Source organism: Ipomoea nil, unplaced genomic scaffold (assembly GCF_001879475.1).
Source record: "Ipomoea nil cultivar Tokyo-kokei standard unplaced genomic scaffold, Asagao_1.1 scaffold3104, whole genome shotgun sequence".
Taxonomy (NCBI): domain Eukaryota; kingdom Viridiplantae; phylum Streptophyta; class Magnoliopsida; order Solanales; family Convolvulaceae; genus Ipomoea; species Ipomoea nil.
This window is the reverse complement of record NW_017619532.1, coordinates 735,001-756,860: the sequence shown is the minus strand read 5'-3', so window position 1 is coordinate 756,860 and position 21,860 is coordinate 735,001. Positions and strand designations below refer to the sequence as shown.

The 21,860-nt window shown below is 36.6% G+C and overlaps 4 protein-coding genes and 1 non-coding gene across 5 annotated transcripts; 1 reads left to right on the top strand and 4 right to left on the bottom strand.

Annotated features, from left to right (window-relative positions):
• Window positions 1-318: 318 nt before the first annotated feature.
• Window positions 319-942, bottom strand: LOC109166622. The gene has a single exon (XM_019315515.1). The coding sequence runs from the start codon at window positions 940-942 to the stop codon at window positions 319-321; it is 624 nt and encodes a 207-aa protein (XP_019171060.1).
• A 256-nt stretch (window positions 943-1,198) lies between these two features.
• Window positions 1,199-2,363, bottom strand: LOC109166685. The gene is made up of 3 exons (XM_019315572.1): window positions 2,065-2,363; window positions 1,854-1,994; window positions 1,199-1,422 (listed from the first exon to the last, which is right to left on the bottom strand). Exons 1-3 carry the CDS (start codon window positions 2,210-2,212, stop codon window positions 1,271-1,273), a joined length of 441 nt encoding a protein of 146 aa, XP_019171117.1. The 5' UTR covers window positions 2,213-2,363; the 3' UTR covers window positions 1,199-1,270.
• Window positions 2,364-10,649: 8,286 nt separating this feature from the next.
• Window positions 10,650-10,722, bottom strand: TRNAF-GAA. Its single transcript has one exon. It is a non-coding gene; the product is annotated as a tRNA-Phe (tRNA).
• Window positions 10,723-11,712: 990 nt separating this feature from the next.
• On the top strand, window positions 11,713-16,146 carry LOC109166621 (putative late blight resistance protein homolog R1C-3). Its single transcript, XM_019315514.1, has 6 exons — window positions 11,713-12,877; window positions 12,944-13,123; window positions 13,513-14,456; window positions 14,604-14,788; window positions 15,440-15,518; window positions 15,670-16,146. The coding sequence occupies exons 1-4, from the start codon at window positions 11,713-11,715 to the stop codon at window positions 14,688-14,690; spliced, it is 2,376 nt and encodes a 791-aa protein (XP_019171059.1). The 3' UTR covers window positions 14,691-14,788; window positions 15,440-15,518; window positions 15,670-16,146.
• Window positions 16,147-16,857: 711 nt separating this feature from the next.
• LOC109166620 (uncharacterized mitochondrial protein AtMg00810-like) lies at window positions 16,858-17,790 on the bottom strand. The gene is made up of 2 exons (XM_019315513.1): window positions 17,607-17,790; window positions 16,858-17,465 (listed from the first exon to the last, which is right to left on the bottom strand). Exons 1-2 carry the CDS (start codon window positions 17,788-17,790, stop codon window positions 16,858-16,860), a joined length of 792 nt encoding a protein of 263 aa, XP_019171058.1.
• Between the last annotated feature and the right edge of the window lie 4,070 nt (window positions 17,791-21,860).

Sequence of the window (21,860 nt, the reverse complement as noted above, 5' to 3'; positions counted from 1 at the left end):
AGAGGTCTCATCAGCATAATTTGATTCCTAACAGCAGTGTATCTCTCATGTAGACCTATTAGGAAGATAGACAGTTTGTCCTTTTCTCCCTATTCAGTTACCTCATCCAATTTCTTTCCACATTCACACTTATTGGTACAGATACAGATACACTTATTGGGAAGTCAGCAAGATCAAATGCATCAGAATATGCCATCTGGCACCATCTAAGCCTTCTAGCTGTTTTCATGTCTGTTAATTCTGTTAAGCTTGATCTGTTAGTCTTGTTAGACTCCCTCTTTTAGTTGTTCTTCCTCCAATTTCTTTCCACATTCACACTTATTGGTACAGATACAGATCCCATAGCAACTTTTGTTTTGTGAAGTATTCATTCAGGGACTCATTTCCCTGCTTTGTCTGGTATATCTCACACATGATCTCAGCAACTCTAAACAAATCTTGTTGACTGAATCGTCTCTTCAAGTCATCCCAAATTCCATAGGCAGTGTCTATCCACAAGACACTTCTGCCAATGGTTGGGGAGAGGGTTCGAACAATCCACGCACATACTATATTATTGCACCTCTCCCAGACATAGTATCTTTCTAGGTCATCTTGGGGAGGTTTCTTAATAATTCCATTAATGAAGGCCACTTTATTCTTGCAGGACAATGCCATTGTCATGGCCCTAGCCCAGGCATGATAGTTGGATCCATCCAAAGGGAAAGAAACGAGTTCCAGTGCTGGATTCTCGTTAATGTGTAAGTAATACGAATTAGATTGTGATTGAGGATCGCAGGTTACCTCCTGCGAACTAGATCTGTTCGTCGAGGCTGTGTTTCCGGCTGCATTTCTGGCCTCATTGCTTGTTGGATTCATTGCTGAAGTTCTAGCTGCATTTCTGGTTGCATTTCCGACAGGATGTGTTGCTGAATTGATGTTGACTGGAGGCCAATTCTCCATTTGAAGCTTAACAGAATCGAGCTCTTATCCTGAGGGCTCTGATACCATTTTACATAATGAAATGTAGCAGAAGAAGAAAGGAAAGAAGTATTGTTATTATCAACTGTATTTGGTAAAGAGATACATTTGAAACTTATATACAAAGGTTGAGGAAGAACAACTGAAAGAGGGGGTCTAACAAGACTAACAGATCAAGCTTAACAGAATTAACAGACATGAAAACAGCTAGAAGGCTTAGATGGTGCCAGATGACATATTCTGATGCATTTGATCTTGCTGACTTCCCAATAGGTCTTAAGACATTGCTATTGTCTGGAAGGGATCCCATCTAGTTTTGTATTAATTGACAGCCTAGCTGTATAGAATTGAGTTGGAGCAGTGTTTTGCTTGTGTCGCCACTTCTGCCATGCGCATTCAGGCAAACCGAAAGGGAATCCGTTCTTCCATTCCTTTTGACAACAAAAGAAGGGATCACCGTAGCTGCAGGATGATTCAGAAAAGTCGAGATATTATTTCTGCCCTTGAGCTAATTACTGTTGTTATCCACAGAATGATTCCATTACTTATTTTGCGATTTTATTCTCCTCACCTCGCCTATAGATGACAAATTATTCTGTGGACCTGGGTTCACCTCACAATGTGAACTCGGGTTAAAAAATTTAGGAATAAGGGTCAAATAGGCCATCGAACTATACACGAAGTTGCAATTGGGCCATCCAACTTTAAAAAGCTACAATCGGGTCCCTGAACAATACAAAAAAATGCAATTGAACCTAAAGTGACCTGTTGACCTGATATTCGCTGACATGGCGGTTACCAGAGTAAAAAAAAATTAATTTTTAAAATTTTATTTATATATTAAAAAAAAAAAAAAAAAAAAAAAAAAAAAAAAAAAAAAAAAAAAAACTCACCTTGGTCTCCGAATTCAGCTTTCCCTGAATCTGTTCGTCTTTCTCCCTCACTTTCTTCATAACATCTTCTCCAATGGCGGCCACCAAAATTCTGGCTTCTTGCTTCTGCCTCTCTTCCAATTTCATTCTCAATTTCCTCATCTATAGATAAACAAAACAAAGATCAGAACAACCCAATCCAACAAAAAAAAAAAAAAAAAAAAAAACATACAAACAATCCAATCAATTTCAAATTGATATTGCTGCAAGAGCGGCGCCACATCTTCAGCGGAGGCAATAAACTGCTCCTCTCTACTTCGCTTTCTCGAAACCTCCGGCGGGAGATTATACAAAAGCCCACTCTCAGTATTGACTGACATTTCCCCTGGACAGACTCACAAAATAGAGATCGATTCAACGGCAAAAAACTCTCCGGCATTACCACAGTACTCCTGTAAGGGATCCCGGAACCCATCTGGGCATTGTATCCAAAACCGAAACCATTTCCTTTCACCGAACTCACAAAGCCACTGTTTCACTGAACTTGTCTTTGTCTTCGCCGGAGACGAAGAAGAGCAGGCGGAGAAGAAGGGAGTTTTTTTTTTTTTTTTTAATTAATTAAAAGTATTAAAATTAATTTTAAAAATTAATTTTTTTAATCTGTTAACTGCCATGTCAGCGAATTTCAGGTCAACAAGTCACTTTAGACTCAATTGTATTTTTTTGTATTGTTCAGGGACTTGATTGTAGGTTTTTTAAGTTGGATGGCCTAATTGCAACTTCGTGTGTAGTTCAATGGCTTATTTGACCCTTATTCCATAAATTTACTATTTATATATTGAATTTTCATAATTTACATATTAAATATTCACAATTTTATATACTAAATGTTCACAATTTACATACTGTTCACAATTCAAATTATGAACATTCAGTACGTAAATTTTGAACATTCAATATATGAATTGTGTATTTTAACTCGGGTCTATGACATATCTGCCCTGTAGACATAACCCAAAATGTGTAAATTTAAAAACGGCAGGACAAGATTGTGCAGATTTACAACCCTAAACTTTTTTTTGTGAAAAGTAATAAAGCAACTACCGTTTTGTCATAATAAGGTAATTGCTATTACTTCTTTGACTTTTTTATGCATAAGTATGTAAAAGTTTATGTGTAGCGTGTATATGTGTTTAGAGTTGAAAAAAAAAAAAAAAAAAAGTAATGGTACGGTATTGTCTTCTTTGCACTCACAATTTTTTTCAATTTAAAAAGAAGGCAATTTTGCCTTCTCACAATTAATTTTAAAGAAGCTAATTTTGAATTCGTTAGTTTCAAAGACAGTTGATTTTTTTATTACTTTAATTTTTTAAAAAGAATTTAGTATTATCATTATTATGGGAAAAGGAAGGGTACCCCAAACCAGGCTAAGACCGAGTTCTTACAATAGGACTGCAAAACTCAACAAGCTCGCTATAATATTCATCAATGTCAGTTTATTTATTACTTCAATTTCTTTTATTTTTTGTTAAATATTATTTAATAAAAGAACAAATAATTTTTTATTTTAAATAGTCATTACTAGTACGGTAAATTACATGATAGTTATGTTTAAAGATTTTTTATTAAGTACTAGTATTTGCGTCCGTACGATGCACGGAATAGATTTGTTGTAATATATTAATAATATTTGGATCGATATATAATTATTTAAATTAGAACATCAAATATTACATAGTGCAATTGAATATACGAGTTGGATCATTTATGTGTTTTTATATTATCATTGTTTGAATTTAAGTAAATATTGTTTGAATTTAAGGAAATAATTGCTCAAATTAATAGTTAATGTGTAGATGTATGCATGCAGTGCTGTAACTTTGGAGATTTTATTTATCATTGTTTAGTATTTTTTTATAAATTAGATAAATGTGTTCGTTCTCTAGCAACTCAGTTATATGAATGAATTGCTATCTGAATTCATTTGTATGGAGGATATTTTTTTTTTGTCTATATATATAGCAATTTTTTCATTTAAAAAAATATAATATCAACGGTTTTATTTACACATTATTGAAACCTCTCTGTAGACGGCATTGGTAGTAGCAACACAATCTCTATAGACGTCTAGAGCTAACACCTTTAATCGATCAGGATGGGTGACTCGGTGAAAATATATCATGGTATAATATTAGTTAATTAGCGATCCTTTTATATCTTAAATGAATTAGTAATATCAGATCCATTTTCAGCCAATTATTCTTTTTTATTTAAAGTTAATTAGAATATCATATGCAGTGATATTTTTACCTAATTTCTGTTTCATTTTGTACCTAAATGAATTATTGATGTGTTTTGATGTTATCAATTATCATTGCTTAAATTTGAGCAAATGATTGCTCAAATTAATAGCTAATGTGTAGATATACGCATGCGGTGCTGTAATTTTGGAGATTTTATTTATCATTGTTTAATATTTTTTTTATAAATTAGGCAAATGTGTTGATTCTCAAGCAACTAAGTTATAGGAATGAATTACTATCTTAATTCATTTGTATGGAAGATATATATATTTTTTGTCTATATATATAGCAAATTTGTCATTTAAAAAAATATCAATGATTGTATGTACACATTATTGAAACCTCTTTGGAGATGACATTGGTAGTAGCAACATAATCTTGTTCATCATGATGGGTGACTCGGGTGGAATTAAATATATAATGGTATAATATTAGTCAAATAGTGATTCTTTTATATTTTAAGTCAGTTAGTAATATCATATTCATTTTCAGTCAATTATTCATTTTTATTTTTAATCAATTAGTCAATTAGAATATCATATGCAATAATATTTTTACCTAATTTTCGTTCGAGTTTTAATTGATTATGTATATAATATTATTATTGAAATATTTTCGTTGCATTCTTAATTTAACTTTATTATTGTTTAAAGTATGTCTTTATTATTTATGATGTAGAATATTATTATTGAAATATTTCCGTCCAATTTTAGTTTCCATCAATTTTTAATTAAAATGCAATGATCTAATCATTTATTTTTTTTCATATTAGTTAATTACGGACCATTTTTTTTTTTTTTTTTTGCAGTCAACTATTAATATTCATTTCATTTTATATTTTCAGTTAATTAGTCATTACTAGTACGGTAAATTACATGATAGTTATGTTTAAAGATTTTTATTTTAAATAGTCATTACTAGTACGGTAAATTACATGATAGTTATCTTTAAAGATTTTTTATTAAGTATTTATTCCTATATTTGTGATTAATGCATAATGGGTAGAATTCTAACTTAGGGTTCATGTGTTTATGAGAGTATTGTGAATAGATCTTGTTGGTGTTTGATGTACACATCCATTGACATGTTTTTGGAGAATTCTTGGCTACAATGTGAATTGGGTCAAGTATTTGAGTCACCCCTTGCATAAATTTACCAGATTTGTTCCTATGAAAATATGGGAAATTGGCCAGGGGCTTTAGATGCTTTGTGTGCTTGATGGACTTGGAATTGATACGTCACGAAAGTGGGGCAATTCCTTGTCCTAATCATTGTTTATTTGCTCATGGAAGTGGCTTTAGACTATGATACCTATGTGCATTCACGCTTGATTCCTTGGACATTTGTTCTCCCTAATCTCATAGGTTGTTGAAGCATCTAGAATCTCTAGTTTGAGTCCTATTATATTTCTTTAATTAATATGTGTTTGTGCTATCTTGTTTATATCTTGTTAATTAATATGTGTTTGTGCTATCTTGTTTAATTATCGTTGCCTCTAACTTGTTGTTTGCTTAGCTTCTTATGTATTTTCTTATACTAGTGTCTAATTGTTTGTGATTGCATGTTACGTGCTATAACCCTCAATCCCGAGAGAACAAAAAAACACATGTGCTTCCCTAAGCTATACCAGACATCCAAACATATCATCATCGACTATGGTGACTACCAAAGTCCATTTCATTATAAATTTGACTTCTAGGTTGTTGACCTCTATGAGTTTTTTGTCACACAATTGAGTTTGGCAGGCACGTGAGTGTTGTTGTCAATTGAACTTCATCATCCGATAATGGATTCAAGCCTCTTACATAACTCATTTTTTGTGAAAGCTCTTTGCAAATCCCATAAATGGTTGAAACAGTCATTTATAATCAAAATCTCTAAATTTTTAACCACTTTTAAGTGGTCGAAAATCCATATTTATATTTTTCTAGTAGTGAAGTTATTTATTATACTAACTAGTATATACTCAAGGTAATGTCCTAGAAGACTTTTTTAATCGCTAACAAAATAAAAAATATTTTAAAGAACAGGACACTTGAAGCATATTTTATATGTTCATGTTGATTAATTGTATTATATGTATATTTAATCAAAATCCACTAATATAAAATAGCAATAAGCAACAGTAAATGCTCAATTCGCAAAAGTTCCCGCTCAACAAAAACGACAGCGTTTAGGACATGGGAATCGAAATGTTAGATTTTATTTTTTCAAGCATTGGTTTTAGAAAATTATTAAGTGCATCGTCCAAATTTTAATTGCCGCCACTCTTCTGTTTAGTTTATCGAATCGACGAAACCATTTTGTTTAGTTTATTGAATCAACTAAACCATTTAAAAGTCCTGGGAAGCGTATCCGTTCGCAACTCTTCCAGTATCTACCAACTAAAGTCTATATAATACAGAGTTAAATATCCAACACAAACAATCGCACTACCAGTTGCTTCTTCTGAGTTTCAGTTATCTCTTCCATGGGTATATACTATATACCATTCTTGGTCGTGATTTATCAACCTTCAAAACAAGAAGCACTGTAAAGGTTAGGGTGTTAAGTACATATGTAGTGATGGAAAGAAAAAGGATCATCTGAAATCAAGAGCAAAGAAGTTATCTCCATGACGAAAAGGTATATGCATCTACACATTATTCTTCATCAACAACTAAAATTTTCAATTCGCAGATATGAAATTAACAACCAATAGCAATAAGGAAAGAACATTTTGTGAACCTTCATAATCCCTTTTCTGTAATAAGGATTATGAATGATCACAAGCTGGTGGCTCAGCATTGCCTAGAACTAATAACTGCTCAGGACAAGGATTTGACTTCAGAATTGCATCTAAGTGTGATGATGATGAGTTTGTTGAGGTAAAATTTTTTGATGAGTTTAATGAATAGGTTGAAGAGTATTCTTATCTGTCGAATAAAGAATGCCAATCAATAAAGGTCTTCAGGAACCAAGTAATATGTACCCACTTTTTTTCTTTAGATTAAGTCCATTGTTCATATAACATAAACTATGGAATATGTATTTCAGTTAAAAAGTTATGTAAAAGAGTGTATGTACCAAATTTTTATCCTTTAGATTAAGTCCATAGTTCATATAACATGAAGTATGGAATAAGTAGTTCAACTAAAAAGTTTTTGTAACTATCATTTTCAAGTCCAACATGAACTTAACTGTGTTTTATATATTTGTGTTTGATGTTTTTGTTAGTTTAAGTATATAGTTCATGTAAAAATGTGAAAATGTGTGTTAAGTTCACTTTTAATATATAACCTGAACTCCCACCAAAAGATATATATATAACCGGAACTTATTGATTAAAGAATAGCATTAAAAAAATCAAACCAGTAAAAAACACCCTATTTATATGAAAAAAAAAAAAACATGTTAAATACTATGTCTAAATAAACCCAGCTATAGCATCAGATTGTCTAAAATAGATAACCCACAACAAAAAAACATAGAATTGGCAGTAATTAACATTCACAAAAAAACCCAAACAGAACCAATTATAAAATCCACAAGTAGACAAATTCTTTCAGTAGGAAAAAAACACTTCAAATGGGCATTGTGAGTACCTAGCAGCAATTTGAACAACCAAAAGTTTCAGGCCAATTAAAAAAAATGTCCTTGCATGCTCCAGATCGAATATAGGACATGTGATCTGGGGATTTTAGGTGCCCAAAAGTAGTTAGGACAATAATGAAAATGCCCGTGTATCTTGAAATTAATTTAACACTAAGGATTCTACTTGATTTTATGTTACGGGACAATTTCGTTGTTTAATTAAATCAATTTAATCAAAGAATAAATAACAAAATTGAAAGCATAAATAAAGTAAAGACACAGTAGAATTGTTACGCAGTTCGAAGCACTTCTCCTACGTCTGCGGGGCAACCCACGTCTGCCTAATCCACTATAGATGTTCACCACGGAGTATTACAAGAGGTAACTACAAATGGCTCACAGCCTTTACCACTACAACTCTTCTTAAACACCTATTCAGGACTGAACCGTGCATGCCATAACCATCTTTGGTGTAGCGCTTCAGCTGTCACAGGTACTGACTTGAAGTACAGAATTAAATCACAAATATAACATAATCAATATTCAAGAAGTGATATAGGAAGCTTGCGTATGTGATTAGAATTTCAGAATTGGCAACTTCCTCTTTCGTTTTCCCTTCCTTATATATTGTATGAAAATTCAATTTCTCCAATCCTTGATTGTAGCTTTCACATGTGGCTTGAATTCTTCTCAACCACATATTCTTTAATTTGAGATCTTCAGACTTGCTCTTGGTTCAACTCATTAAAGAGAAATCTCCACCACACATTTTAGCTTGGTCCATTAATACTAATTACAACTCATACTAATTAGCATTACATACTAATAAAATAAACTAATAAATTAGCCAATCTAACGTGTACTAATTTGTACACTTACAAATAACATGCAAGGAATTGTTAGTTTGATTGAAACTATAAGGAATTGAAAAATGGGATTGCGGTAGACAAAAAACATATTGCAGGCTATGGATATTGCTATCACTTTTCTGTAATAAAAAAGGAAGTGAATCTGAGATGCAAAAACCCAATAGTATGAAAAAATGGCCGATAGTAATGCTAATCCGTAGCAATTCATTCTAAGAACCAGTAAATCGAACTGATTCGAAATGGACTAGGGCAAATAAATTTACTAATATAGCAAAATTGAATACTTATCTATGTCATGCTGAACAGCCAGCTCAAGAATAGCTTCCTCTGAGTTTAGATCGTGAATCGTTAGAGTTGAATAGCTCAATAATAGCTTCAACGAACAGATTTTATGGATTACTGTAAACTGCAATTGGAAAACCTAGCTAAGACTACGATGATGGCATAAGGACTCTACCCTTCAGTGTTTCCCGTCATTTGGTGGTGGCGGACATAGGTAAGAAACGAGCAAGAAAGATGATACTATGGTTAATGGTCTGTTGTTTACCGATCCGAAAGGTGAACTCAGATAAGGGGATGGGTTGGTAGTAGCATTCGCAAATTATCTGTGCAACCGAATGCACCATGCACATGGTGCACATGAAGCAAAACGACGTCGTTTTGGTTAAAAAACGCGCGTCCCACTTAAAAAATAAATCAGGTTCGATTCTCGACAACATTTTTATATATCCATAAATTCATAACTATATATCCATAAATTCATAACTATATATCCACAAATTCACAACTATATATCCACAGTGAATGAATGAAGTAAAAATCCACAATGAATGAACTAAATATCCATAATGAATGAACTAAATATCCACAATGATTGAACTAAATATCCACAATGAATGAACTATATATCCAGAAATTCATAACTATATATCCAGAAATTCATAACTATATGTCCATAAATTCATAACTATATATCCACAGTGAATGAATGAAGTAAATACCTATAATGAATGAACTAAATATCCACAATGAATGAACTAAATATCCATAAATTCATAACTATATATCCACAATAATGCTATTACCGAGAATCGAACCTGAATTTTTTTTTTTTTATAAGTGGGACGCGCGTTTTTTACTTTTTAGTCAAAACGACGTTGTTTTGCATCGTATGCACCATGCGCATGGTGCATTCGGTTGCACAGTAGCATTGGTTTGGGCTCAAATGGGTATGGGTAATGGGCTATGTTAGAATTAAAAAAATACTTTGGTGTTGGGCTGGCAGTTGGCCCTCTATCCTTTTTTTTTTTTTTTTTTTTTTTTTAATTATTTAAGATAATCCATACATATATGTATGTGTATAGTTGTTTTATAGTTACGTTTTATTCATAACTGTTAATATGTTGGAAAATATCATCAAAGAACCTCCAAAGAGTACGTTGGATTGTTGCTAAAGAAATCGGTATTTGTACATGACCAAATTATACGTAGCTGCTTTCCGAGTTAGCAATCCTAACTGTTTAAAGATCTTGATTTGCAATGAAGGGTTATGCGAATTCTACATCAACTACAAATGTTGTTTATCATAAAATGTTCAATAATTTGTAATTTCAATTCAATTGTAACAAACTTCTCTTTTTAATAATATATATTATCTTATTATTGCATCTAAATTTTCACGATTGATTACTTTTATGAAAATCAATTTTAAGATAAAAATTATTAAATTTATTATTGTATAAGTTATATCCGGGCATCACACGGGTACAATACTAATATAATTGAAAGGACTAATTCAGGAGTATATTAAAGCACTAAATAGTTAAACACATCACTGTACCATTAATAACTTCTCCTAAGCCATTAATAACATCACTGTACCATTAGTACAATAATATATTATAAATTTATTATTGTATAAGTTATATCCGTGCATCACACGGGTACAATACTAATATAATTGAAAGGACTAATTCAGGAGTATATTAAAGCACTAAATAGTTAAACACATCACTGTACCATTAATAACTTCTCCTAAGCCTTCCTCAATTCAGAATCAGAAGGATCTATGCTGCGGTGAGCGTGGATCGAACACGCGGCCTTCAGATCTTCAGTCTGACGCTCTCCCAACTGAGCTATCCCCGCACTTCATTTTGCCTTCTTTTACATACAAAATCTTCATTTTTATTTTCTAGTTGGGCTGCCAAGCTCCAATTCTTCATCCTTCTGCAACACCAAAGAGGTAATCTCTATGTCCCATACTGAAAATTTTTAAATTAAAAAGAAGTCTTTAAAAGTTGAGTGTAGTATGATGATAAACAATTATATGTAACGTTGAAAAGTTAGCAGTCTTTTTTGTGTTTCGTTTCTGCCATTTGGATTTCACACCAAGTGTTTGAGTTATTGCCTCAAAGAGAGGCTTCCTTGCTATGATTTGTTTTTTCACTGATTGTTTCTGCATTTCAGTGGATGTTGGTGCTTAATTTGAATATTATTCTAATAATTCTTGATTTCCTTTTCTGAGTTTTACTATGGCTAGTTGTGAAATTATTTTATACAAGTGTCTTATTTTTACTTAATTTGAAGCAAAAAATTTATATTTTGATTATAACATTGGTCGTGCTTATGCTCTGATGAGCAATGATACATTGGAATTCATTTTGCAAGGGGATTAAATATTTAATAGTTATTATATTACTAATAATGATAAAATTAAATATCATTATATATTTTATTTTGTTTCATATATTACCACATGCACCAAAGACCTTGTGGTGGAGCGACATGATTGTGGCTCTTCTAAATGAGAGGTCACATGTACACTGTGAGCACTCAAAAAATATATTACCACATGCATTATAAACATAACTAATAAATTATGAGTGTAACTAATTTTTTAAAAAATTGTAATAATAAGTAGGCCATGATTGAGACATAACTTTAGAAAAGGAAAGTAATTTGGGGCTCCACTCCCGTTGAAAGGGAAAGAATCCAATGCAGAGAAAGGACTATGCTGTTGCCATTATTGAGGAGCTAAAAGCCCTTCTATCATATTTTAATTTTATGTGCAAATGATCTTCTACATTCTTTTCTTTCTCAAAAACCAGAAGTTGCAGAGAGTAAGAGGTGAGAGATATGGCTTGTGTTGCATTGACTTCTCTCATGGCAACAATTCAGCATGAGTTACTTCAACCCAACCACAGAGTGTCTCTTTTTGATGAAAAGCCATTGAAATCTGTGTTTGAGAAGCTTTCTTCTTTGGAAGCCTTTCTGAAGAAGGAATACAACAACGGTGGTGCTCCAATCCCACATCTGCAAATCAAAATCAGAGACTTTGCACTCAAAGCTGAAGATGACATTGAAATACAACTAAGAAACACCCTTCTACCCAAAGACGGAGGAGAGCATAAACAAAAAGCTCATGCGAAACTCTACCAAATCTTGCAAGAAGTAGCAAAGGATGCATCAGAGTTGTTGAAGATTATCAATAGCGCAAGCAATGAAGTTGAAGTGGCCAACGATTCACAACTTGAGAACATTTTGTCAGGTGGATCCTTGCAATGTTCTCCAGAGCTTGACGATATAATGGTTGGTCGTCACAATGAGTTTACATCGTTAAGGAATGTTATCCTCAATGATATTATTATTCCACAACGAACAGTACTCCCAATTTTTGGAGTGCCAGGCCTTGGAAAGACTACTTTTTGTAAAAAACTCTATGCAAATGAAGGGGTTGTATCACATTTCAGCATTCGGGGTTGGGTTACTATTCCGCGAAGATACAATGTGCAACAATTATTGCGCCACCTTCTTCAATCAATGAAGCCATCCCTCAATGAAATTGACATGGGAAGCACTGTTTTTCAACTAAAAGTGCAACTGCACAAACACTTGAAATGCAAAAGATATTTAATTGTTTTGGATGATGTCCCTAACACTGTGGTTTGGGATGATATCCAACAATGTTTCCCTGATGAATCAAATGGAAGTCGGATATTGCTAACCACTCTTTTCAGTGATGTGGCTAAGTACATTAGCAAAGATTTCTATTCCTTGCCTTTCCTAACTGACAATGAGAGTTGTGATCTATTTTGCCACAGATTTTCTCTTAAACAGTATATGTCACCTAAATTTAAAGAAATTGCAAAGAATCTTATTGAGGAATGCAAAGGATTGCCGCGGTCAATTGTTATGGTTGCAAATCGTTTATCTAAATGCAACTACACATTGAAGGAATGGAAGAAGATTGAAAAAGAACTACTGTCATTGGGAATTCTACATAAAGATGCACAACACTCAAGTAAGCTCACTGACATTTACAATCATTTGCCACAACATTTAAGAGTTTGCTTTTTATATTTTGCAGTCTTTCCAAAACACAGTCAAATCCAAGTGGAAAGACTTATTAAGTTATGGATTGCTGAGGGATTTGTGAAGCCACTAAGGTGTCTGCCATTAGAAGATATAGCTTACCGGTATTTAGATGATCTTAGAAGTAGAGGACTAGTCGATCTAGACATGGGCAAAGCTTTCAAACCAAAGACTTGTTGGATACATATTGACCTGCATAGCTTTTGCGTACGAGAAGCTCAAAATTATGGTCTTTTATGTGCAGTAAATACTCAACAATGTATTGGATGGCCATTAGACATACTTGCAAATTCATGTCGATGGTTAAGTTTACGCTCACATAGTTTGGACTATCATATATTGTTTAGTTCAAATATCCCTCGCTCCCTACTCTTCTTTCAAGGAGATTTTGAAATGTTTATAACTTTCAAACATTTAAGAATTTTAGATTTCAGTCAATCTCTAGTACTCAAGAGAGTGCCGCCATTGCCCTTGGGGGATTTAGTTTTTTTGAGATATCTATCCGTACCACAATGGTTTGGCAATCTTGATGATGTAGTATCAAATAATTCGAATTTGCAAAAGCTTATTGTTTCAAGAGAGTGCCGCCATTGCCCTTGGGGGATTTAGTTTTTTTGAGATATCTATCCGTACCACAATGGTTTGGCAATCTTGATGATGTAGTATCAAATAATTCGAATTTGCAAACGCTTATTGTTTCTGGGGTTGATCAATCAACAATTGGAGCACCTACTCTTCATTTGCCATCCAAAATTTGGGAGCTGCAACATTTAAGGCATCTTGAGCTTGGGGATATGTATATGGTAGATCCTCCAAACATGGTTAAAGAGCATTTGCAAACATTAGTTTGTGCGATGCCAATTCATTTCAAGAAAGAAGTGTATTATTGCAGGTTTCCAAGCATAAGAAAACTGAAAATTCTCTATAAAGACCTCTTTGAGGCCGGTTGCACCCTTGGATCTTGCGGAAATCCCACCATCATTCTGGAGAATTTTGAGGATTTATTAAGGCTGGAGACTCTAACGGTTATCGTTTCAGTTGGTCGTATAACCCTTTTGGAGCAGCTTGGTTTTCCTGCAAGTTTGAAGGAGTTGAGGTTGAGTGGGACTAATTTTCCGGTGAAGGTTTTAAGGGTAATTGGGCAGTTGCCCAGACTTAGGGTGCTGAAACTAGAAAATGCTTTCTATGGCAGAGTGTGGGAAGTAGCTGAAGGCAGATTCTGTGAATTAGAAGAGTTGGTCCTTGAAGCCAGAAATCTGGAGCGATGGGTGACCAATGGTAGTCATTTCCCAAATCTCAGGCATATAGTCTTAAAATGTTGTTATTTTCTGGAAGAGATCCCTCCTGATTTTGCAGAAGGCCCCTTGTTGTTGTTTTCAATTAAGTTGGAGCAATGTCCTCCTTCTGTGGTCACTTCTGCCAAGTGGATTCAACAAAGAATGCGCTACAGATTTGAGGTACCTGGGATTAAGCTGCCTGAAGTTACTATCGACGGCAAGATTCTTTCAGTATGTTTCTGTTAGCTTCTCTTTAATTCTTTTGTTTAGTTTGTTTGCAAAATCTGTTTAATATTTCTTTTTTATTACCTGGTTTCATGTTCTGGGATCCATTTTGCATTATTCTTTCATTGATCCAATTGCTATGATGAATGGCAGTACACAGATAAGGAAGAGTCAGAAGAAGACGACCAGCCACCAGGCAGGGCTGGCATTGAGTTAGTTACCATTAGAAGAAGGATATGATGCCAGAGGGTATCCTAGCTACATGTAGCTTTGTCTTCCATTTAGCATTGTTTAATTTTTTTGCAGCTGAAACGATACCATGGGAGTAGATCATAAAGGTAAAAAAAAACATCATTCTTAAATAATGACTGATGAAGACATGATTTTAGTATTCATTTTTGGCATGCTCATTATATATGCATTTGAATTGGTGCTAAATTAAACGACTAAATATTAATAATTGACAAGTTTGATAGGCTAGAATTTATTTTGGATGGTTTTTATGCATAGTTGCGTGGTTTTCAATGTGATAGACTAAGTATCAAGTAGGCAACACTTCAAGTGGGTACTGACTTTAAGAAGAGAATGAAAAATGAAGAAGAATGGGAGGGAGATTGAATATTAAGGGAGAAGAGATAGGGAGGGACAAAATAGAAAGGTAGGGAGATATAGAATGCAATGAGAAGTATTGAAAGACTATTATTATTCTGGTTCACTTCTTGTTCCAGATGATGGCATATTTTTTGTTGCTTGAAAATGTTGATCTCATGCTATGGAATGTCTTTGATGATGAGTTTCTATTCTCCATCCTTGAGCGCCTGGTCCTAAAGCGTTGCGTGAGCTTGTATAGCATCGCGAGTGCTTTCTCATACATTTATTCTCTCCAATCAATTGATTTAGAATTGTACGTGTGGCTTAATTGTGCCAACAGTACCCAACAAGAGTAGGTGTTTTTTACTGATCATTTTTGTATTGTTTCAACATTCCAGTGTATCATTTGACACCTCGATCTCTATGCCATGGACAATAGCAGACAGTCTCCAACTATAATTTCATTCTCATTTTTAGGTAAATTAATTTTGTTGAATATCAATATTAGCTATGAGAGTGTCAATATAATGGTGCATTATATTTTTTAAAAAACACTTTTACCTGTGTTGCATACTTGGAAGAAACTTGTACATATAATTAACATATATAGTCTATTATGAATTCACAGAGTGTCTCTTCATGATGAAAAGCCATTGAATTCTCTGTTTGAGAAGCTTTCTTCTTTGCAAGCCTTTCTGCACAAGGAATACAACAACGGTGGTGTTCAAGTCCGTCATCTCATCTTGTAATCAAAATCAGAGACTTTGTGCTCAAATTGTGTTCAAGTCCGTTATCTCATCTTGTAATCAAAATCACAGACTTTGTGCTCAAATTAATGTTGAAGATGACATTGAGATACAACTAAGAAGCTTTCTTCTCGCCCAAGACGGAGAGTGTCAAGCCAAAGCTCGTGGGGATCGGAACTCCATCCAAACTTGCGAATTGAAAAGCAGCGGAAGATGAGAAGAGAAGCATTGATCCTCAAGTGGCCAAAGGTGCTCATTCATCATAGAGTCGCCGTCGATGACACTATCAATAAAAAGAATAGGACAAATACGGAAGATGAAGACAATGGTACTCAAAAGAAAATTATGGAAACTTATAAAAATTTAAACCAAAAGTAATATTTATTTAGACTATTATTTTAATACTTGTGATTTTACAAAGTTGTAAACATTTATTTTAATGATAATTATAATCAATCTCTCCTTTATTATCTTACATTTATATACTTTGAATTAGCGAGTTAAATAAACAAATTCAACATTCATGAAAATTTCATATATAATCTTGCATTGATATATTTTAAAATAAGTTATTAAAAATAAACATTTAGCATTATCTCATTCGCACAATAAACATGAAAACTAGTATACTAATATACATTGGAAGAAAATATCACAAGTGGTTAATTAAATTACCAGCTTCCGTAGCGTAGACTGCCATAAAAGCCTAAAAAAAAAAAAGAAAAACAACTACTGCCATAAAAGCCTAAAAAAAAGAAAAAAAAAAAAAAAAAACTGTGTGAGATTGATGTAGCTAATTAATGCTTAATCATAACATGTTATTATAATTAAAAGTTTAACCAAGTGTAGAAGCAGGGACGGAGCCAGAAAACTTGAGTTGGGGGATGAGAATTCAAATTGTTGTATTCAGTTACTGGTAGATAGGATTACACGAGAGTATATCAAAGTCTACCTCTAAACTCTCCTATCTACTAGGCTATTACATCAGAATTATTCTAATACCACACAGTAACTACTATAGGTTATATAATAATAATAACAATAATTATTAATAACACTCACACACCCCCTCAAGCAGAAGGTTGGTGAGAAACAACATGTAGCTTGTCTCGTAGTGTAGTGAACCTTGGACCTGGAAGCGGCTTGGTGAAGATATCAGCGAGCTGGTCCTTGGTTGATATGAAGTTTACCTTGAAGTCCCCCGTTGCAACCTTGTCTCGCACAAAGTGATAGTCAATCTCCACATGCTTTGTTCTGGCGTGGAACACTGGATTAGCATATAAATACGTAGCTCCAAAGTTATCACACCACAAAGTAGACGGTTGACCGGTGTGCAGCCCCAACTCACGTAACAATGAAACAACCCAAGTAACCTCAGCAGCAACATCGGCTAGGGCTTTATACTCGCCTTCTGTCGAAGAGCGGGCCACAGTACGTTGTTTCCGGGATAGCCAGGAGATGAGATTAGACCCGAGAAAAACAGCATATCCACTCGTGCTTTTCCTGTCAACAGGACATCCAGCCCAGTCAGAGTCGGAATAGGCATGAATAAAGGTAGTGGGTGATGCACTCAGGTGCAGACCATAGTGAAGAGTCCCCTTAATATACCGAAGAACCCGTTTCACCATTGCCCAATGATCAGTAGTCGGGGCGTGCATAAACGGACATAGACGATTAACTGAAAAAGACAAATCAGGTCGTGTGATAGTGAGATACTGAAGAGCCCCAACAATGCGTCGATACTACGTCGGATTATCAAACAGTTCCGTAGACGGAGTTGCCGACTGTGTAACTGAAGCCGGAGTAGTCAAGGGTTTACAGTTTACCATCCCAGCCCTAGTCAGCAAATCAGTCATGTAGCGCCGTTGGGACAGAAGCATTCCACTAGTAGTGTCAACAGTTTCAATACCTAAGAAGAAGCCAGGTTTGCCAAGATCCCGTATTTTAAACACAGTTGCAAGATGACCAAGTAGAGTATCTAGTAGGGAGGTGTTGTTGCTCATCATAATGATGTCATCCACATAGACAAGGAGGAAAACCTGCGACGCCTCTGAGGTGAGCTAGAAGAGGGAGACATTTGTTTTTGACGAAGAAAACCCTGCAGATAACAAGAAGTCGTGAAGTCGCTTGAACCATGCACGGGGAGCTTGCTTTAAACCGTAGAGAGATCGCTGTAAGTGGCAGACATGTTCCGGATGAATAGGATCTTCGTAACCCGGTGGTTGCTTCATATACATAGTTTCAGCTAGATGGCCATTTAGGAAGGCATTGTGGACATCTAGCTGCCGGAGGACCCATTTGTTTGTGATAGCCAAGGAAAATAGCATACGTACTGTAGTTGGCTTGACAACCGGACTGAAAGTGTCAAAGAAGTCTTCGCCTGCCACTTGGTTAAACCCCTTTGCTACCAGGCGTGCCTTATGGCGTTCCACAGTCCCGTTTGCGGTACGCTTGGTGCGAAAAACCCACTCGCATCCAATAATATTCATGTTAGGATCAGGTGGGACTAAACGCCAGGTGTTATTGTGAAGTAAAGCGTTGAACTCCTGGTCTATAGCATCCCTCCAGTGAGAGTGCCCAACAACTTGAGAGTAGCACGTTGGATCCGGTGTGGTTGTGGTAGTGAGGGCCTGAAATTCCTCACTATTACCGTGGGTCATGTGTCGTAGCCGCATGACATGCCCTCGGTCCTGAGGTTGCGCCCGACCTCGTCCAAGAGCCGCAAGGGCAGATGGCTCAATGGCTAAATGAGGTGACTCATGAGCTAATGGCTCAGGGTCAGGACTGAGAGTAACAGGAAGCAGATTACACCCGGTACCCTGAACGGGTACTATGGGTCCAGAAGCCCAAGGCACGGGCTGAGGCTCATCAGCTGGTGGTAAAGAACCTGTTGCAAAGGGAAAGACAGATTTGTCAAAACGAACATGGCGACAGGTATAAGTTTTCCCCCCTGATTAGATCCATGCACCTATATCCCCTAAAGGACGGTGGGTAACCTAAGAAGACACATGGAGTGGAACGAAACTCGATTTTATTCCGATTGTACGGTCTTAGGTACGGGTAACATTGACACCCGAAGACTTTTAAGAATTGATATGGAGGTAGCTTTTTGTATAGTCGGTGGTAGGGACTTTCGAATTTTATAGCGGAAGAGGGTAGATAATTAATTAAGCACGTGGCAGTCTCAAAGGCAAAATCCCAAAATTGTTGTGGAACAGACCCTTGAGCAAGAAGAGTTAAGCCCGTTTCGACAATGTGTCTGTTGCGGCGCTCAACTCTCCCATTTTGTTCGTGTGTATAGGCGCAGGATTGCCGGTGATTAATACCGAGAGTTTCAAAGGTGGTATGCAGTTTGCGATACTCACCCCCTATGTCGGACTGAATAGATTTGATAGAGCGCGAAATTGTCGCTCTACCAACACACGAAACACATCAAACATTTTATAGATGTCTGATTTTACCCTTAATGGATAAAACCAGCAGAAGCGAGAATGATCGTCAACAAACAGCAAGAAATACCGAAAACCACTGGACGAGATAACTAGGGCATGCCCCCAAATATCCGTGTAGACTAAATCTAGTACATTTTCGCTAGATTGTACTACTCTATTTAATGGAAAACGACAGGACTTGCCAAGATGACAAGCAGTACATGACCCTAAAGTAACATTATTTTGCTGGACTGAATAGTGTTTAAGGATTTTATTTTGAACGACGCTGTGAGGATGACCAAGCCTGCGATGCCAGACTGCTGGCGTAGCACGAGAAGTGACGAACGCAAAGTGACTCCGGGACACGGGTAACTTGTATAGGCCTCCAGAGGTAGGACCTTTAAGAAGTACTGCCTTGGTGTTGGAATCCTTCACAATGAAACAATTTGGGTGAAATTCAAAAAATACACTGTTTTCAGTCGCAAATTTCTGGACAGATAATAATGGGACAGTTAAATTAGGGACATGTAACACATTTGACAGAAACAACTATTTAGACTCAGATGGAATTGATGCATGGCCAACCCGAGAGATTACTAAACCTGTACCATTCCCAACCCGGAGTGTGTCCGGGCCATTGTATTCATCCGAGGTGGTCAGCATGCCTGCATCCGGGGTTGCGTGCGCCGTAGCACCCGTATCGGGATACCATGCTTCGGGCAGTGGTGCGCTGGACGCCGGTGATTCCCCGGAAACTGCGACGTGGGCTTGTGCTGGCGGTTGTGTTGTGTATCTTTTGTAACATTAGACCGCGGTATGGCCCTGCGATCTGCAAATCTGACACCTCGGCACGCCGCGTCTGCCCCGGCTACCACGCTGATTGCGTCCGCCTCGGCCTCCACGGTGGTTCCGGCCGCCTCCGTCACCACCCTGCTGCCCACCATTTCTGCGACTCGCGTAGAATGCTGCATGCGACGAACCTCCGTTACCACCTCCGGCGCCGAACTCGTCTGCAAGGATAAAGTCTGCGGCTTGCAGATAGTCGGCCAACTGGGGTAGGGAAACTGGAGTGTTGGCGGTGAGGGCAGCAACATATGAGCGGTATTCCGGACGCAATCCACGCAGAACGTACAGGTTCTGCTCCGACATGGTGAGCGGTTGGCCGGCTTGAGTTAGGGCCTCAACCAGCAGTTCTGCCCGGCCGAGGTACTCCGTAGGCGTAGCATTGCCTTGCCGGAGAGCCTGGAATTGTTCAAGCAGATTTAGGCACCTTTCCTGAGTCGTGGAGCCCAATGTCGTGCACACCGAATGCCACACCTCGGCGCGGTAGCCCTGCCAACCGCAAGGTGTAGGACTTCATCTGACATCGCCGAGATCAATAGTGAAAGGATGGATTGATCTTGGCGCACCCACTGTTTGTACGCCGGGTTCGGCGCCGGAGTTGACGTCGTTGCGTCGGAGCCGGAGTCACCACCGGTGGTGGTGAGAGTCGCCGGCGGACACGGGTGGCTATCGTCGAAGAAGAACTCAAAGCTCTTGAAGGGAATGATACTTGGGGGAATTAGTCAATCTGCCACCTTCCAAGAAGCCCATTGGTTGCAAATGGGTATACAAAATCAAGCACAAAGCTGATGGCACCATTGATAGATACAAGGCAAGACTAGTAGCTAAAAGCTACAATCAAACTCTTAGGATAGATTATATTGATACCTTCAGCCCTGTGGCTAAGATGACAACCATCAGGACCTTATTGGCAGTGGCAGCAGCAAAAGGGTGGCATTTGCATCAGATAGATGTAAATAATGCTTTTCTCAATGGGGACTTAGAGGAGGAGGTTTACATGCAGCTGCCCCTTGGGTTCACAAAAGGGAAGGAGGGTCAGGTATGCAAACTAAATAAGTCCTTATATGGATTAAAGCAAGCCAGTAGACAATGGAACACTAAGCTGAGTATTGTCTTACAAAACTTGGGGATTAAACGGACCATACCTGACAATTCCTTGTTCACAAAAGGAGTAGGTTTTTCTTTTGTAGCTCTACTAGTCTATGTGGATGACATAGTGATTACAAGTGCTGATTTAGAAAGGATACAAGAGGTCAAGAGACAGCTCAACACGAGCTTCAAGATAAAAGACCTAGGGCCCCTAAAATACTTCTTAGGGCTGGAAGTGGCCAGACAACAGAAAGGGATTCTAATCTGCCAAAGAAAATATGTTATTGAGCTGCTTGCTGACACGGGATTCACAAACTCCAAACCTGTTCACTGCCCCACTGTTCCATCCCATAAATTGAGTAAAACTGAAGGAGAACTCCTTGAAGATAACACTCAATATAGAAAGATTGTGGGTAAGCTGCTTTATCTCACCATAACCAGGCCAGACAAGAGCTTTGCAACTCAGCAGTTGTCTCAATTCCTTGATAAACCTACCAATCTGCACCTGCAAGCTGCTCATAGGGTTCTAAGATATATTAAAGCTGCTCCAGGACAGGGTTTGTTCTTTCCCTCTTCTTCTGACTTACAGCTGAAGGCTTTCTCAAACTCAGATTGGGGAGCCTGTGTTGATACAATATGATCTGTTACTGGTTTTTGTGTGTTCCTAGGCCATGCCTTAATAGCTTGGAAGTCAAAAAAGTAACCTACTA

What these genes read in the sequence shown, in the direction of transcription:
- LOC109166685 (XM_019315572.1), bottom strand. Translation starts at nt 2,212, where the DNA reads ATGTCAGTCAATACTGAGAGTGGGCTTTTGTATAATCTCCCGCCGGAG. An exon ending in TGAAATTGATTGGATTGTTT is followed by an intron (nt 1,995 to 2,064) that starts GTATGTTTTTTT and finishes GTTTATCTATAG; the next exon opens with ATGAGGAAATTGAGAATGAA. An exon ending in AGCTGAATTCGGAGACCAAG is followed by an intron (nt 1,423 to 1,853) that starts GTGAGTTTTTTT and finishes ATCATCCTGCAG; the next exon opens with CTACGGTGATCCCTTCTTTT.
- LOC109166621 (XM_019315514.1), top strand. Translation starts at nt 11,713, where the DNA reads ATGGCTTGTGTTGCATTGACTTCTCTCATGGCAACAATTCAGCATGAG. An exon ending in AGCTTTCAAACCAAAGACTT is followed by an intron (nt 13,124 to 13,512) that starts GTTGGATACATA and finishes AATTTGCAAAAG; the next exon opens with CTTATTGTTTCAAGAGAGTG. An exon ending in TCGACGGCAAGATTCTTTCA is followed by an intron (nt 14,457 to 14,603) that starts GTATGTTTCTGT and finishes GATGAATGGCAG; the next exon opens with TACACAGATAAGGAAGAGTC.
- LOC109166620 (XM_019315513.1), bottom strand. Translation starts at nt 17,790, where the DNA reads ATGAGCAACAACACCTCCCTACTAGATACTCTACTTGGTCATCTTGCA. An exon ending in TAGGGCTGGGATGGTAAACT is followed by an intron (nt 17,466 to 17,606) that starts GTAAACCCTTGA and finishes TGTCTTTTTCAG; the next exon opens with TTAATCGTCTATGTCCGTTT.
- LOC109166622 (XM_019315515.1), bottom strand. Translation starts at nt 942, where the DNA reads ATGGAGAATTGGCCTCCAGTCAACATCAATTCAGCAACACATCCTGTC.